The sequence below is a fragment of the Misgurnus anguillicaudatus genome, chromosome 3, assembly GCF_027580225.2.
Source record: "Misgurnus anguillicaudatus chromosome 3, ASM2758022v2, whole genome shotgun sequence".
Taxonomy (NCBI): Eukaryota; Metazoa; Chordata; class Actinopteri; order Cypriniformes; family Cobitidae; genus Misgurnus; species Misgurnus anguillicaudatus.
The window spans coordinates 17204672-17218761 of NC_073339.2; the positions used below are offsets into that span (position 1 = coordinate 17204672).

Sequence of the window (14090 nt, forward strand, 5' to 3'; positions counted from 1 at the left end):
AACATCACAAAAAACAGTAAATTATTTGGTTACTCTATAAAGCAATGAAATGCTGGGTATCTCTTAAATTCAGTTGTAGCACGCAATGCCAGGAAATCTGGGTGTGGGAAGCATGCATGAAGCAATTAGCAAAGTGGATGAACTTGAGTGTGTGTGGGAGTGGGGTATTAGAAGCCAAACTCCAAATCTACCCCTCATTGCTTTAGGATAAGTCATGTCTAGGCCCACACAAAATCTGCCCTTCCCCATGTATTAGTTTAGTCATATTGCCCTTAAAAGGCTTCAGTGTGCACCCTGTGCCAATTTGCAACCAAGAGGTACTTCATACATGGTTACATTCTGGTTAAATTTGTAAAGCATTGTTGTCCATAAATTAATACTGACACAGCCGAGTTCACATTGAGATGCACACAGAGTTGTCCTTAACATGTACCTATTAGCCTCACCTCATTACAGTTTGACAGCCGTGAGCTCTGATTGGTCTCCGTCACCCAAAGGTCACGTCCCTCCCACTGCTATAAGTGGAATTCGGCGGATGGCTGCACTGAGACGGAGTGAATTAAAATGGAAATACGGCCATGTTGCCGCCGTTTCCACCGAGACCCAATGTCACAGGCCACACGCGATGACAAAACGCATACTGGCAGTGCAATTAGTGAGTGTGTTGGCTGTCTCATTTGATTCTGGAGAATAAACGGTTTGAGTTTGTTCAGTGGTTTGTCAGCCAATTCGGATAAATTTTAGATGGCTGTTTTTCCTGCGAGGTGCTACAAATTATTCAGGTTTAGCAGTGTAAGCACTGTGATGTAAAACAAGTGTTTTACAGACTGTACCATTTTAATTTATTTTCTTCTAAAGGTTTTTTAACAAGAAGTGTTACATGATACTGAAGGCTGTATCTTAAACTGCTTAAGTGTATAGTGTATTTATCCCGTACGTGTACACAGACATTCGACTGCATCTCCTAGGCTACATACTATATTCTCCTGAGCGCGCATGTGCGATATATGCATAAAAAATTTGCACAGTTACAAAAATCTGGGTACAGTGCGCGTGTACTGTTCTTATGACAGAATTTGCGTCACACACACTTAGGGCTGTCACAATGATTAAATAATCGTCTCATTGCGATTGTTTGACTTTATCGCAATGATTTCAGATCACCACAATGATTGTACATCTCTTTAAAAACACAAGGGGGAGCTGCAGCGCCTGTATAAATGAGACAGTATCAGATGGCGCTCCTTAACTGACAGTGAAAAGTGGATCGCACACCGGCCGCGCAGCTCAGCGCCGCTCCGTTCTAAAAAAATCGAACTCATGTTTTCAATGAGTATATGCACACGGGCGCCGCCAGGTGGCCCTGTCCGCGCCGCCCAGCTTTGACTCAGGAAGTTGCTCAAATCCCTGTTGCTCCACACAGCACCACTCACGTAGTTTAACACTAAAAAGCATCATATTTGTCCCAAATCATTAAAGATTAACATTGGCTGCTAACGTATATTTTGCATTTTGAAGTAGACGCTATCTGACGAAGCTCGCGCTATTTAATGTGCATTTCCGGTTTACAATAACAATACCTCCGAGTTGTCCTTGACGGGACTCGACGAGGCGCGACGCAGAGCTGCACGGCCGGTGTGTGACCCCCTTAACGCAATACATTACAGTTAATAAGTCAGTTAATTCAGTGGAAAAACAGCATTTAAAGAAATGCTGCAAAACTTTGATAAGTAATAGTGCCAGTTAAAACATACATTTCCAAAACACCAATTCCAAATTTAGGGAAGTGAAGGATGCTATTCTTAAGGATATATTACTGCCAGGTAAACCTTGCAAAAGATTCAATTTAATTAATCACAACGTGTGGAAAAATATTTCATGAACAAACAAAAAAAAATTGTGAGAGTTAAATGTCAAAGCAATAAAACAATAATCATCATAATCGTCAAAACCCTAAAACAGGCAATTAATCATCATAATCTCCACAATTTATTAGACAGTTAACCGTCAGCCAAATTTCATAATCGTGACAGCCCTACACACACTGTACAAGAACACACACACTGTACGAGAACCCATGCATTAGATGTCTTCCAGGGTCCACTTAGATCTGAAAACCCGAGGTCCGTTCGTGTTCAGGTCTAAAAGTTTCTTGTGTGCCTCGGACACGGGTCGGGAATAATATTTGTGGCATTGGGTCTCGGCTAATTTAAAATGAATGTATTTTGCTGAACGAACCTGAGAAGACCTGAACTATCCTCTCGAGTTCTTGGGTCTTGCCGACCAGTGGCGGATTTAGCAAATTGGGGGCCCTAGGCGAAGGTATTTTTTACTCCAAAATGAAGATGGAAAGCAGAGGTCACACAAAGTGCAGCACTACACAAACCAATAGAGAATAAGTCAATGGGGAAAAAACAGCCACGAACAGTAAATGAGGGAGAAATAATTTAAATCTGATGCTGCACAAAAACTAGCAATGCATCAAAGCCAATGTTGTTACTAATCTTTCACATACCCAAGACTGTGTTAAAAGGTTTAAAAAATCCAAAATCCAGTCTACAATCACTTTATATTAAAACTATGTTTTCTTTGATGTTTTCTTCACAAACATAACAAAAGGGTTGTGAATTTTACCACAGTGTATTGTTGAGTCACTGGGTGGTATAAAAACAAAAAATAAACACTAAAACTAAGTCCAAACAAGTTTAATGCATTAACAAATTAATTACAAATACAAATAATTGTATTCTTTATATACATTAATTATATCAACTTTTTATTACTTTGTTGTAAAAGCTTTAGGTTACTTTAACACAGACTTGAGTAAAGAAATCACATTCTTGTGCTGTAATCACTACAAAATGTCTCCATGCACTCTGAAGATATCATTTGGCCAGGACTTGTAATATAAGGTACTGAGCACAATGTATTACGTTTTTGCTGACTTCTAGCGTGAATATGCAGTGTACAGCAGCGCTATTTTTAGGATTTCATTGATTAAACTAAAGCAGATCTCCGCCTCTTTTATTAGTGTCATTTTGCGAGCTTGTGGAGGTTGTGGGGAGATTATTTCATTAACTGCGCTGAAATATCAAAGAAAGCTCTTACATACACATAAAAAACACTGTGCAGCATCGTTAATTACAACACCAGACTCTGACATCACATAATATTAGTTCGCGTCATTTTAAACCCGTCATTTCTCCCGAAAACGAAAGCAGAGGCTCTCGCCCGCAGTCTCCATAGACCACCCCTCAAAACAATCAGGGCAGAAGCGGTCGAAAGTGGACAAAAGAGACGGATTTAGAGAGGTGATATGCACCTGAGCTGATAGAAAGGCGGGGGAGCGGGCAACAACAGGAAGAGTGACTGAATGCGTCGCAGACGTAATCGCCTGCGCATTATATTAATATAATTGTATTTAAATTTCACAGTCCAGCCAGTGCGACATTTAATAAAAAATAGTCATAGGCAGGGAAAATACTCGCAAAATGTGACTATTTACTCGCAGTCTGGAGCCCTGTAGGGTTACATTAGTTTTTTTTTCTGTAGTAACATTATTTACTTCACCACAAAATAATTTTTATCAATGTAGGGCTATTACTAGCCGGTTGACTTACCAAAGCCCCATTTTCGCGTTTATATTTGTCTTTAAGTCTCTGTTCGTGTACTTTCCCAGTCCCCGTGTCACTTGTGTTTATCTTTCGCGCCGCAGCACGCAGCGTTATGGACTAGTCCATTTCATTGTGAAAGAAGGGGGTGTAAGTGTTTAGTGACAGAACATGAACGGGACATTTTAACTACTATTTCAAAGTTTTAACGTATTTCTTAAGAATATTAATACAATTTACAATGCTTTTGAAGTGTTCGTGATGATAAGGGTTTTATTTATTTATGTAGGCTATTTATTAGGTTGGTTTGGGGCCCCCCTAATTTGACCGCTGGTGGGGGGCCCCAGGCGGCCGCCTACCTATGCCTCTATGGTAAGACCGCCTCTGTTGCCGACCCTTGGGTCTAATTTTTTTTGGTTTGTCTCGGGTTGGGTCTTTCTTTAAAAAAAAAAATGATTTATGCACGTCGGGTTCGGGTAAAAAGTGATTCGGGTCATTTCGGGTTGGGTAAATTTCTTTGGACCTAAGAAAGTAGATCTCTACCACGCGTATGTATGAAAAGAAAACCATACTTCTAGCTGTAACCATACTTTTTTTATGCAAGGGTCTGCGTACAGTGCATTCAATGCGTGTTTTTTTGTTTAACTCTCTATTTTATTAACTTGAAATTCGGGCAAGGTCAGTTGGCGCATAGTTGGCCTCAAGTATAAATAGTCCATCAGTATGTTTATGAATTATGAAACCAAGAGCTAAGCATGTTATAGTTATTTTTGTATAGGACTGTCACTCCGATACCACTTCAACAGTGTCTCCAACAGTGCCGCTTGAGAGATTTGACAGGACTATATTTATCGCCATGAAAGACACCTAATTCTGTCCTCATCATGTCGAACAAAGAAATGCAGTCATAATATGACTACGGATGAGTCACTTACAAGTCTTGACGCAATTGAAGTTTTTGTTATCCCAGTTTTCCCATTGTAATCTCGGGGCTCTCTGATAGCTTGTGTTTTTCTGTATGTTGGCAGCGCTTTTTTTAGTTTGAAAGGTGCGAGAGGCTTTGTAGATAATGTTAGCTATTGACATTTGCATGGAGGAGGTGTAGGCAACGGAATAGGATTTGTCGCTGCGCAATCCTCTTTTTCTGTAACATTTATATTTATATAGTTCATTATGCTCAATTTAAACACTGTTTGCATAATAATTAGTTGTTTAGTGCTTTGCCCGTTTTAAAGTGTGTGGGCAAATATGACACATAGTCTTTTACTCCTAACACATAGACTTAATATAAAGTTATTTTTTTAAATCAGTGCATATGCATATGGCTTTTGCTTTGTAAATAGTACTAAAAGAAAAATATCTGTCAAAAATAATAAAGGTGCAATTTAAAGGGACATTTAGAAGGATCTCTTGACAGAAATGCAACATAATATCAGGGTTCCCACGGGTCCTTGAAATCCTTGAAAGTTTGTGAATCTGGGGGAAATAATTCAAGGCCCTGGGAAGTTTTTGAAAATACACATACGTAGGACACTTTCAGGTCATTGAAAGTGCTTGAATCTATTTTATTCCATATTATTCCCTGTGTAGTGTAAGATAATATCATAAAAATTCTAGACTTTAAGCACACGTGCTAAACTGTTCACTTTAAATGCTTATATCTTCTGTATGCGAATGTTGATTCATACCAAAATGTTTTGCATAGTTGCGTTTGACACATGAAAACGTCTTGGTTTACGTATGTAACTGTTGTTCCCTGAGAAGGGAATGAGATGCTGCGTCTCCCTTGCCATACTTCCTGGGTCCCTGTAACGCCGTCTTTGACAATATTTCAGATAGCGATATACTTCCTGGTTCCTGCATCACCCTTTGTCGTTGAGCCTCACCATTGGTTGAATTTGATATACACCTTCAGACGCACTTACCCCTGGAGGCGTCCCCAAAGTGTCACCGCAGTGACGCAGTGCGAGTTCCCTCAAATGGAAACTATAACAATGTATCTTAAAAGGTTTTATCTTAAAAGGCTCTCACTTGAAATGTGTCCCCAGGCACATTTAGTCCTTGAATTGGATTGGACCTGGAAAGTCCTTGAAAGGTACTTGAATTTGAAGTTAACTAAGGTGTGGGAACCCTGTAATATACATAACTATACCAGTGGTGTATGAAAACCTTACATAATAAACTGTATTGTTTTATTACCTTAGAATGAGTCATTTTACCTAACCGGTGGTCCCCTTACATTAAAGTCGCAGCCATGTTTCGACCCATCGACCTTTGGGTTTCAAGCCCGACTCTCTAACCATTAAGCCTGGAGTATAATCAGTTTTTGGTCGAATGCTCAGCGTTGCAAAGTAAAGTTTATTGACTCGCATGTAGTGCTGTGTTCAAAATATCGATACGACGATACATCGTCATGAACGCCTGACGATGCTGCATCGATACAGCATCTTCTGTATCGATTCGTATACATTTTTGAAAGTAACGTGATAAATCGCTGTTGATCCGTGATCCATATGAAAAGGACGCATGTGACTCGCGGAGAACGTAGAGTGAAAGGTAGCGGGCTATACTTTCACTTTCCATGTCCGTCTCGCGGGCGCATGCAGGCGTCTGCTTCTCTCTCGCTCTAAAACGAGTTCAGTATGAAAGCGCAGATATCTTAGCCTATAGGCCTACTACTGCAAAGAAAATTGCGTCATGTGCACTCTATGCAAACACTGTAAGCACACACGTAAAAATTTTTACTATACTTCGGCCTTTAGGCCACAACTGTCCACAAAATTAACTTATAAAGTAATGCAATAGTGTCTCAGATCAGATGACTTCAATATGAGAGGAACATACTGGGTGAGTCTGTATATCACCACAAGGATAAGCTTTTAGTTTAAACGTAAATTTTGAACCACGGTAGAAATGTGAGTAAATATGTCTAGCGTTTTTTTTTATTATTAAAGAGACATTCCACTTTTTTGAAAATATGCTCATTTTCCAGCTCCCCTGGGGTTGAACATTTGATTCTTGCCGTTTCTTGGAATCCATTCAGCTGATATCCGGGTCTGGCGCTAACACTTTTAGCATAGCTTAGCGCGGTCCATTGAATCTGATTAGACCATTGGCATCGCGCAAAAAAAAAATAACCAAAGAGTTTCGGTATTTTTCCTATTTGAGGCTTGACTCTTCTGTGGTTGCATCGTGTGCTAGGACCGACGGAAAATTAAAAGCTGCGATTTTCTAGGCCAATATGGCTAGGAACTAAACTCTCATTCTGGCGTAATAATCAAGGACTTTGCTGCTGTAACATGGCTGCAGCAGGCGTTGTGATTTTATGCACTGCTCGAAAATAGTCCCCTGCTATTGAAAGTAACCAAGGGGACTATTTTCTATGCTAAAAGTGCTAGCGCCAGACCCGGAGATCAGCTGAATGAATTCTAAAACGGTAAGAATAAAATGTTTAAAGGTGCAGTGTGTAAATTTTAGCGGCATCTAGTGGTGAGGTTGCGAATTGAAACCAACGGCTCAGTTCACTGCTCACCTCTTGCTTTTGAAACACATACAGAAGTTACGGTAGCCACCATTGGACAAACATGTAATAGTTGGTTTAGTAAAAAAGTTTGTCCGTTAGGGCTTCTGTAGAAACATGGCTGCACAAAATGGCGGCTTCCATGTAAGGGGACCCTCTGTGTATGTAGAATAGATAAACATCTCTTTCTAAGGCAATAAACACATAACGGTTCATTATAAAAGGTCTTTATACACCTCTGATAATTTAGTTTTGTAAATTATTTTGCATTTCTGTCAAGAGATCCTTCTAAAAATTACACACTGCACCTTTAACTCTAGGGGAGCTGGAAAATGAGCATATTTTTTAAAAAAGTGGAATGTTCCTTTAAACTTAAACTATTGTTATAATAGTAGTTTTAATGAAATGATAATTCTAAATTCTGATAATCAGTGATATAAAATGGGGTACAAGACAGAAATCTAATCAATGTAATCAAACAAGTAGCCAGTAAGTAAAAGAACAAAGACATTAAGACTCCTTCATTTATCTTTAATGTTCCTGACAGATAAAATGACATGATGTTCCCTCATTGGTGATTATCTTTCTACAGTGATTGTGGTCATTACCGAGACAGATCTTCTATTCAATGCCACAGACAATTAATATCAATATGAATTCAAAACATCATGTCGGAAGCCCGACATCGGACATTAAGAAATCATTTCTTTCCGACTTGCTCTCATTTGCTTTTCCCAACAGGGGCTGGTGTTTTCTTTCTAGCGTGTGCAGAAGGAGAACAGATCAGTTTTTTGTTCGACTGCATCGTTCAGGGCATATCGCCAAGCAGGGGGCCGTTTGGACTGCGCCCAGTCCTGCCAGGTGAGTTTGTTGATGTGGAGGTGTGTGATGTAAGATCTCACTTCAGAGAAGTTGCTGTGTCCTCACTCTGGGGTTGATTAGTTTGATGTGTGGTGTGGGCTGTCAGCTGTGTCTGTCTTACGATTTATTGACTACTGACACGCCTGCGAGTTTTCTGTAAACATAAGCATTTGAACTATTCCTGTTCTTTTGGTATCAATCATGTACTAGTGGGTATAAATTCACATTTTAAAGTGTGTGTGTGTGTGTGTGTGTGTGTAAGCTGTATGAGTGATTGGTTGGTACATGGTGTATGGCTCCTCTCTCTCACCATCTCTATCTTTTTAATAAATCACCTTGACTGAGTCAGAATTTAAAATTATTCATAACACACACTTACACGCACGCATGCACGCACGCTTACAGTAAATGCACTTTTCCATTAAACCAAAGAAATTTGCTATTTAAGAAAATGATTGCACTACAGTCCTTTATGTTAATCAGGCATCTTGAAATGCGCGGCATTCAAGGTTATAATGAAAGTCTGCGGTTATAATTGAATATTTCTTTATTGAAAAGGCACTGGACAGTTTTTTCACATCTAGGTAGTGGGAGTATCATTGTGAGGTATAGCCGATAACATTCATTAAGTATAATAAACTTTAATGAGTCCTACTTTGTGATGACAATCTTTTAATCTGACTACTCAATGGCTCCATCTAGATTGAGGATAATATTATAATTAACACTAATTCATCCGCATGGTCCATGTCATTTAAATTGAACCTGATATTACTTGGGTAATACTGAATTACTGTCCTAAAAATCAATGTACAGTTTAGTTTATTAATCTGTCCTAAAAGGCAGTATATGAAACCTTAATGAGTTTGACATATTGCTTTATAGATCAAACCACTATGAGAATACCATTTAATTGAGATGGTGAGCCAGCGATATTGAGCTAAAGTTATAATGTCTACCTAAAAGGTTATAGTGTGACAATAGTTGTGTGAAAGGAAACCTGCTGTGTGGTCAATGAGAGTACAGAGGATTAGATATAGTGGCTTAATCAACAATCAAAATTTGCACATCCTTATGCCATTCCAGATGTATATGATTCCTTTCTTTAGTTTTTCAAATGTATTGTGGTGCTTCAAAAGAAAGTGTATACTAAATAACTGCTCATTTGCATAGACCCATTTACAGAGGCAAATCTCTCTAGTTGCGTTATTTTTTTGCCTCGTTTGTTACTTTGATGTCGTCCAACCTCAATAAAGTATAATGCAACATGATATTTCTAATTTACAAAGATGTTGTCATTTTTCTGACGTACCACACATACAGATACAATACAATCATTTGCAACACAGTTGTTGTATGGATGTGTAACTTTCTTGAAAATGTGAAATATTTAAAGATTTTTCCCACAATGCATTCTCACAATTTTTGCAAATAAATGGCAAAGATTAATCGTGATTAATCACATACAAAATAAAAGTGATTTGTTTTGCATAAGATATATGAGTGTGTCGTGTGTGTAATTATTATGTATATATAAATACAACACACACTCATGTATGTATTTAAGAAACATTTACATGTGTATATATATTTATTTATATTTTTTTATATTCTATATTATGTATAAAAAATAAAAAGTTATATATAAATAAAAAAATTCTGAAATAAATATATGTATGTGTGTGTGGTTCAGTGTTGGGTGTAACTAGTTACTAAGTAATTAGTTACTGTAATTAAATCAAATTAAAAAGTCAGGGATTACTCTTATTTTTCTTGTAATCTAATTACAGTTACTTCTGATGTAACTAAATACTGTGTATGGACTCTAAAACAATTATGTTTAGTATACAATAGTGGATTTAACATGGTTTAAGTTTACAATTCTCACTATTAACTGGTTGATTATTACCATTAATATTAATGAGATGCTGGCTGTTTATTAATACTTAATAGCACATATTAATGCCTTATTCTGCAAAACCTTATTCTACTTCATTAACCCTTCCCATTTTTGCCAATACTTAAAATTAACAACTTCTTTAGTATTAATAATAAGCAGTAGTTGGAGTATATTGAGGCAAAAGTAGTTAATAGTTTGTTAATAGAGAGAATTGGACCCTAAAGTGGGACCAGGATAATTGATGTACTTTTATATATTATTTCTTCGCGCCATTTCAAGCGTATCCTTGTATCATGTACTAAATAGGATTTAGAAAGTAATTAGTTATAAGTAATTAAATACTTTTTGGAGAGAGTAATTTGTAAAGTAATCTAATTACATGATTGAAGATGTAATTAGTAACTAGTAATTAATTACTTTTTTTGAGTAACTTGCCCAACACTGGTGTGGTTACATATACATAATAATTGCACACACTCATATATTATGCCAAAAATCACTTTTATTTTGTATGCGATTAATCGCGATTAATCTTTGCCCAGCACTAAAATAAATGCTAAAGGTATAGTATATATCAAATCTTTGTAATTTGTTTACTTCAATGCTTATGACAACACATTCAGTGTATATTCTGTATAATCTATGTCTGAGGTTTTAAACTTTAGGTCGGGACCCACTTGTGGGATAAGGTGAGTCGCGTAAATTCGCTTGGCAGGTGAATGGCATAATAAACAATTTAGTCCAACTAATGACAAGCAATAACATTTATTCTGATATGATATATAATAATGTATTTTATTTATGTTTATACCACGGGTCTGTTGAATGCTGTATTGATTGGCTGAGAAATGTTGCGTGGGTATGCATTAATTTCTGATAACCACACACCTAACTTGTCAAATGTCTTAAAAATAGGCACCAGAGCAATATTTGTGGTATCCGTGGTATAAGAGGAATAATTGACTCCGGTCCTTTGAATTATTTAAAAATAATACACACCCGCGGTGTGCCGCATTGGACATTGGGGTGTGCATTATTTTCTTATAATTCAATGGCCGGTCGTCAATTATTCCTTACAAATTGCAGTTAAACTTACATTTCATTAATAAATAATAATAAAAAATAAAATCTACTCAATTTCATATAAAAATATGTGTTTCTTCATATTTTCTGTTAAAAGTCCCGGGATAGATTATATTTAAGTGGGTCATGAAATAAAATGTTTGGGAACCCCTGATCTATGTGACAGTAAAGCCTGAAGTATTTTACATGCCCGCAAGAGTCACAATACAATTTCATCATCAGAATAGTATCCATGCACTGTACACGCACCACTGGATTTTTGTAACCACATGTACTTTGTATGCATATGTCGCACTATGTAGGCAATGAGCGGTACATGCAGTTTGTCACACTGTGTATACGTCAAACGTCTGTGTATGTGTACGAGTAAAATAAACTATGCTTTTTAAGGCTGTGCATTTGACTGTGCAAAGTGTGCATGTACGTTTACAAAAAAAAAACTATTCTCCAGGCTTTAATAAATTCTCAACTGTCTTCTATCATACCGAGATGTCAGGGCCGTTTTTCTAGCCGTCAATATGTGACTGTAATTAAAAGCACTTGATGTATTTGAACCTTTGACATTAAATGAAGGTTGTATAAGAGTTCAGATTGCCAGTGAAGGCCCTAATAAAATGTTTATGGGTTGGCACCTTCATCACAGGACCTTGGACAATGCTCCTGGTTGTCATCCGTGACAATGGCCCTGCTCACAGTTGAATACTACAGAGCATTTGTAGCCAAGTTACTTTCTGTTTAAATATCTTTCTGTCTTATTCTGTATTCTGTTTATCACATAAATGAATTGTACAATGATTTTTTTAATCTTTTAAGTGCAAGCAAATGCACTTTGGGCCGTTCATCTTTCCACGTACAGCACTGTTTTTCAAACAACCAAGCACAAATATTTTAACAGATTATTGAATTTTGGCTCGTACTAATTTTTGTTATTTGACTTTCAAAAACTGATTTTTGAGTCTTTTCAATTGATGACTCATGCTAATAAGGTGTTTTAAACTTGAGTGCATAAAATATTTGGACTGAGCTGTGCTTTTGTTCCCCTTTTGTTTTTTCAAGTAGGTTTTTTGTATATTGTTCCTTTTCTGACTGATTTATTGTTACCTTTAAAGCACTTTGAGTTTAGTGTCCTGGGGCCTCATTTATAAAATGCTGCGAAAAACCATCCTACATTTTATCTTACGATCATTTATCAAAAATGCGTATGTGTGATTCATAAACCGAACGTACGTGCAGAAAACGCGCATACCCCTTTCAAATCTATAAATCGCAAATGAACTTGAACTTGTGCGCAGCCGAGCAGTTTCAGATCTCCGCCTTTAAAAAATGCCTAATTAATGTCACCGACATATAAAAGAGCGCTTGTCAATGTTTAAACCAAATTTCGAGCAGCAAGAATGGCTTATATTTCCAAAAACCCGCAGCAATCAGACAAGCAAAAGTGCGTACGTCTGCGCAGACCCTGACGTGGCGCTAAGCACTTTTCCACGTCAAAGACAGTTTTTATAAATATGGACTTTGCCGTGGATTTTTGCGTACGCAAACTTTACGATCAAATCTGTGCGTACGCACGCTTTATAAATGAGGCCCCAGGTTCACCAACTTACACTTTTAATAATAAAGGTGCTTTTCACAAAAGGTTTCATGTAGTAAAAAAAGGGTTCTTTAGATTATAAAACGGTATAAATTAAATGGCATTGTTCTTTGAGGAAACAAAATTTTTCTTTTATGGCAACACTATTTTTAAGAGACGCCTGAACTGAAGTCTGATTTATTTTTCGGTTTGCCTAGTGGCTAAACTGATTTCTAAAACAAATACCTTGTCGAAAATAAAATGTTTTGGTTTGCTAAATACGAGGGGAGACAACGAGCATGGATAACAACTGTGTGGAGAGGTTTGGCAGCATGGCAAGAATTCTGTAGCTCATATTGTATACATTAATTTTACACAGTAACGTTAGCGTAGTGTAATAGTTGATACCCATTAGATATGATATTTGACACATGGCATTTATTTCCCTTGTTATCAGAAAAAAAAAACATTTTAAAAGACTATTGTTATTGATTCAATGTGGAAGTTTACCGGAAGTTGTGTTTGATTGTTTGTTGTTGCTGCTGAAATATCTATACAGCCATTGTCAAAAACAATGCCAAAGTGTGTGTGTTTGTAATATATTGAATATTCCTGATATATTTACAATTACGTCATTGGAATTACAAAATTCAGCATCATGCGCACTGGTATGATAAAATTCTTTAATTCTTAAAGTTTCCTTTGAAATAGTGACTTGTCAAAATGTAGGACCATTCGTTGTATCTTTGACGCAACACAAAATGGAGATTTTTTTTCAGTTTCTCCAGAAAAACGTGATTATGCGATTGCATGATCAGCCAAAGTCCGCATATTTATGCGGGGGCCACATTTTTTCGAATACGTCGCACTTTCGCAGCATAAATTGCAGATTTCTGTGCGCAAAATATGCAGGGATTATGAAATCATGCAAGTCCCGCATATTTTGCGCACAGAAATCTGTCATTTATGCTGTGAAAGTGCATAGGAAAAATCACATATATCTTAGCGGAAAGTTGAAAAATGTTGGATTTACTTCACACAAGCGCAGCCATGTCCCCTGTTGCCATGGGAACGTTATGAAGTGATTATGTAACGTGACCATTATTGAAAATCTGCAAACAGTTTTTTCCTGCAGTTTTTTCAAGTTCTTTGCATAAAATTGCATAAATATCCCATATATTCCATCGCATTTTTTTAAGAAAACGTGCCGCAAATCAAGGATTTTTGCCCACAACAATCACAAAAAAACCTCAGCGTTTTTCTGGAAGGACTGTTTTTTTTCTGCATCTCTATTTATAAATAATGGAAAGTCAAATAATATTTTTGAAATGTCTGTTTATTTAATTAAATTGATTCAATTCTGATTTAAAGATTAATTTGCATAACTCAAAAATGCTTTTTATAAAAAAATTTAAACAAGTGACATGAAGTCATCCAACAGCAAATGTAAAAGGCTGAGAGCATAACAAGACCTATACAAATACGTTAAACATAAAAACATTTGTATTTGTTTTAATGCTATACTACTTTAAATTACAGTAACAT

The 14090-nt window shown here is 36.8% G+C and overlaps 1 protein-coding gene across 5 annotated transcripts in view; it reads left to right on the plus strand.

Moving 5' to 3' along the window:
* dok7b (docking protein 7b) overlaps window positions 1-14090 on the plus strand; it is a 35884-nt gene that overhangs the window by 9009 nt on the left and 12785 nt on the right. For all 5 annotated transcript variants that reach the window (XM_073862456.1, XM_073862457.1, XM_073862458.1 and 2 more), the window contains one exon: window positions 7873-7992. In XM_073862456.1, coding sequence (XP_073718557.1) covers window positions 7873-7992 — 120 coding nt within the window. The remainder of the gene's footprint in view (window positions 1-7872; window positions 7993-14090) is intronic.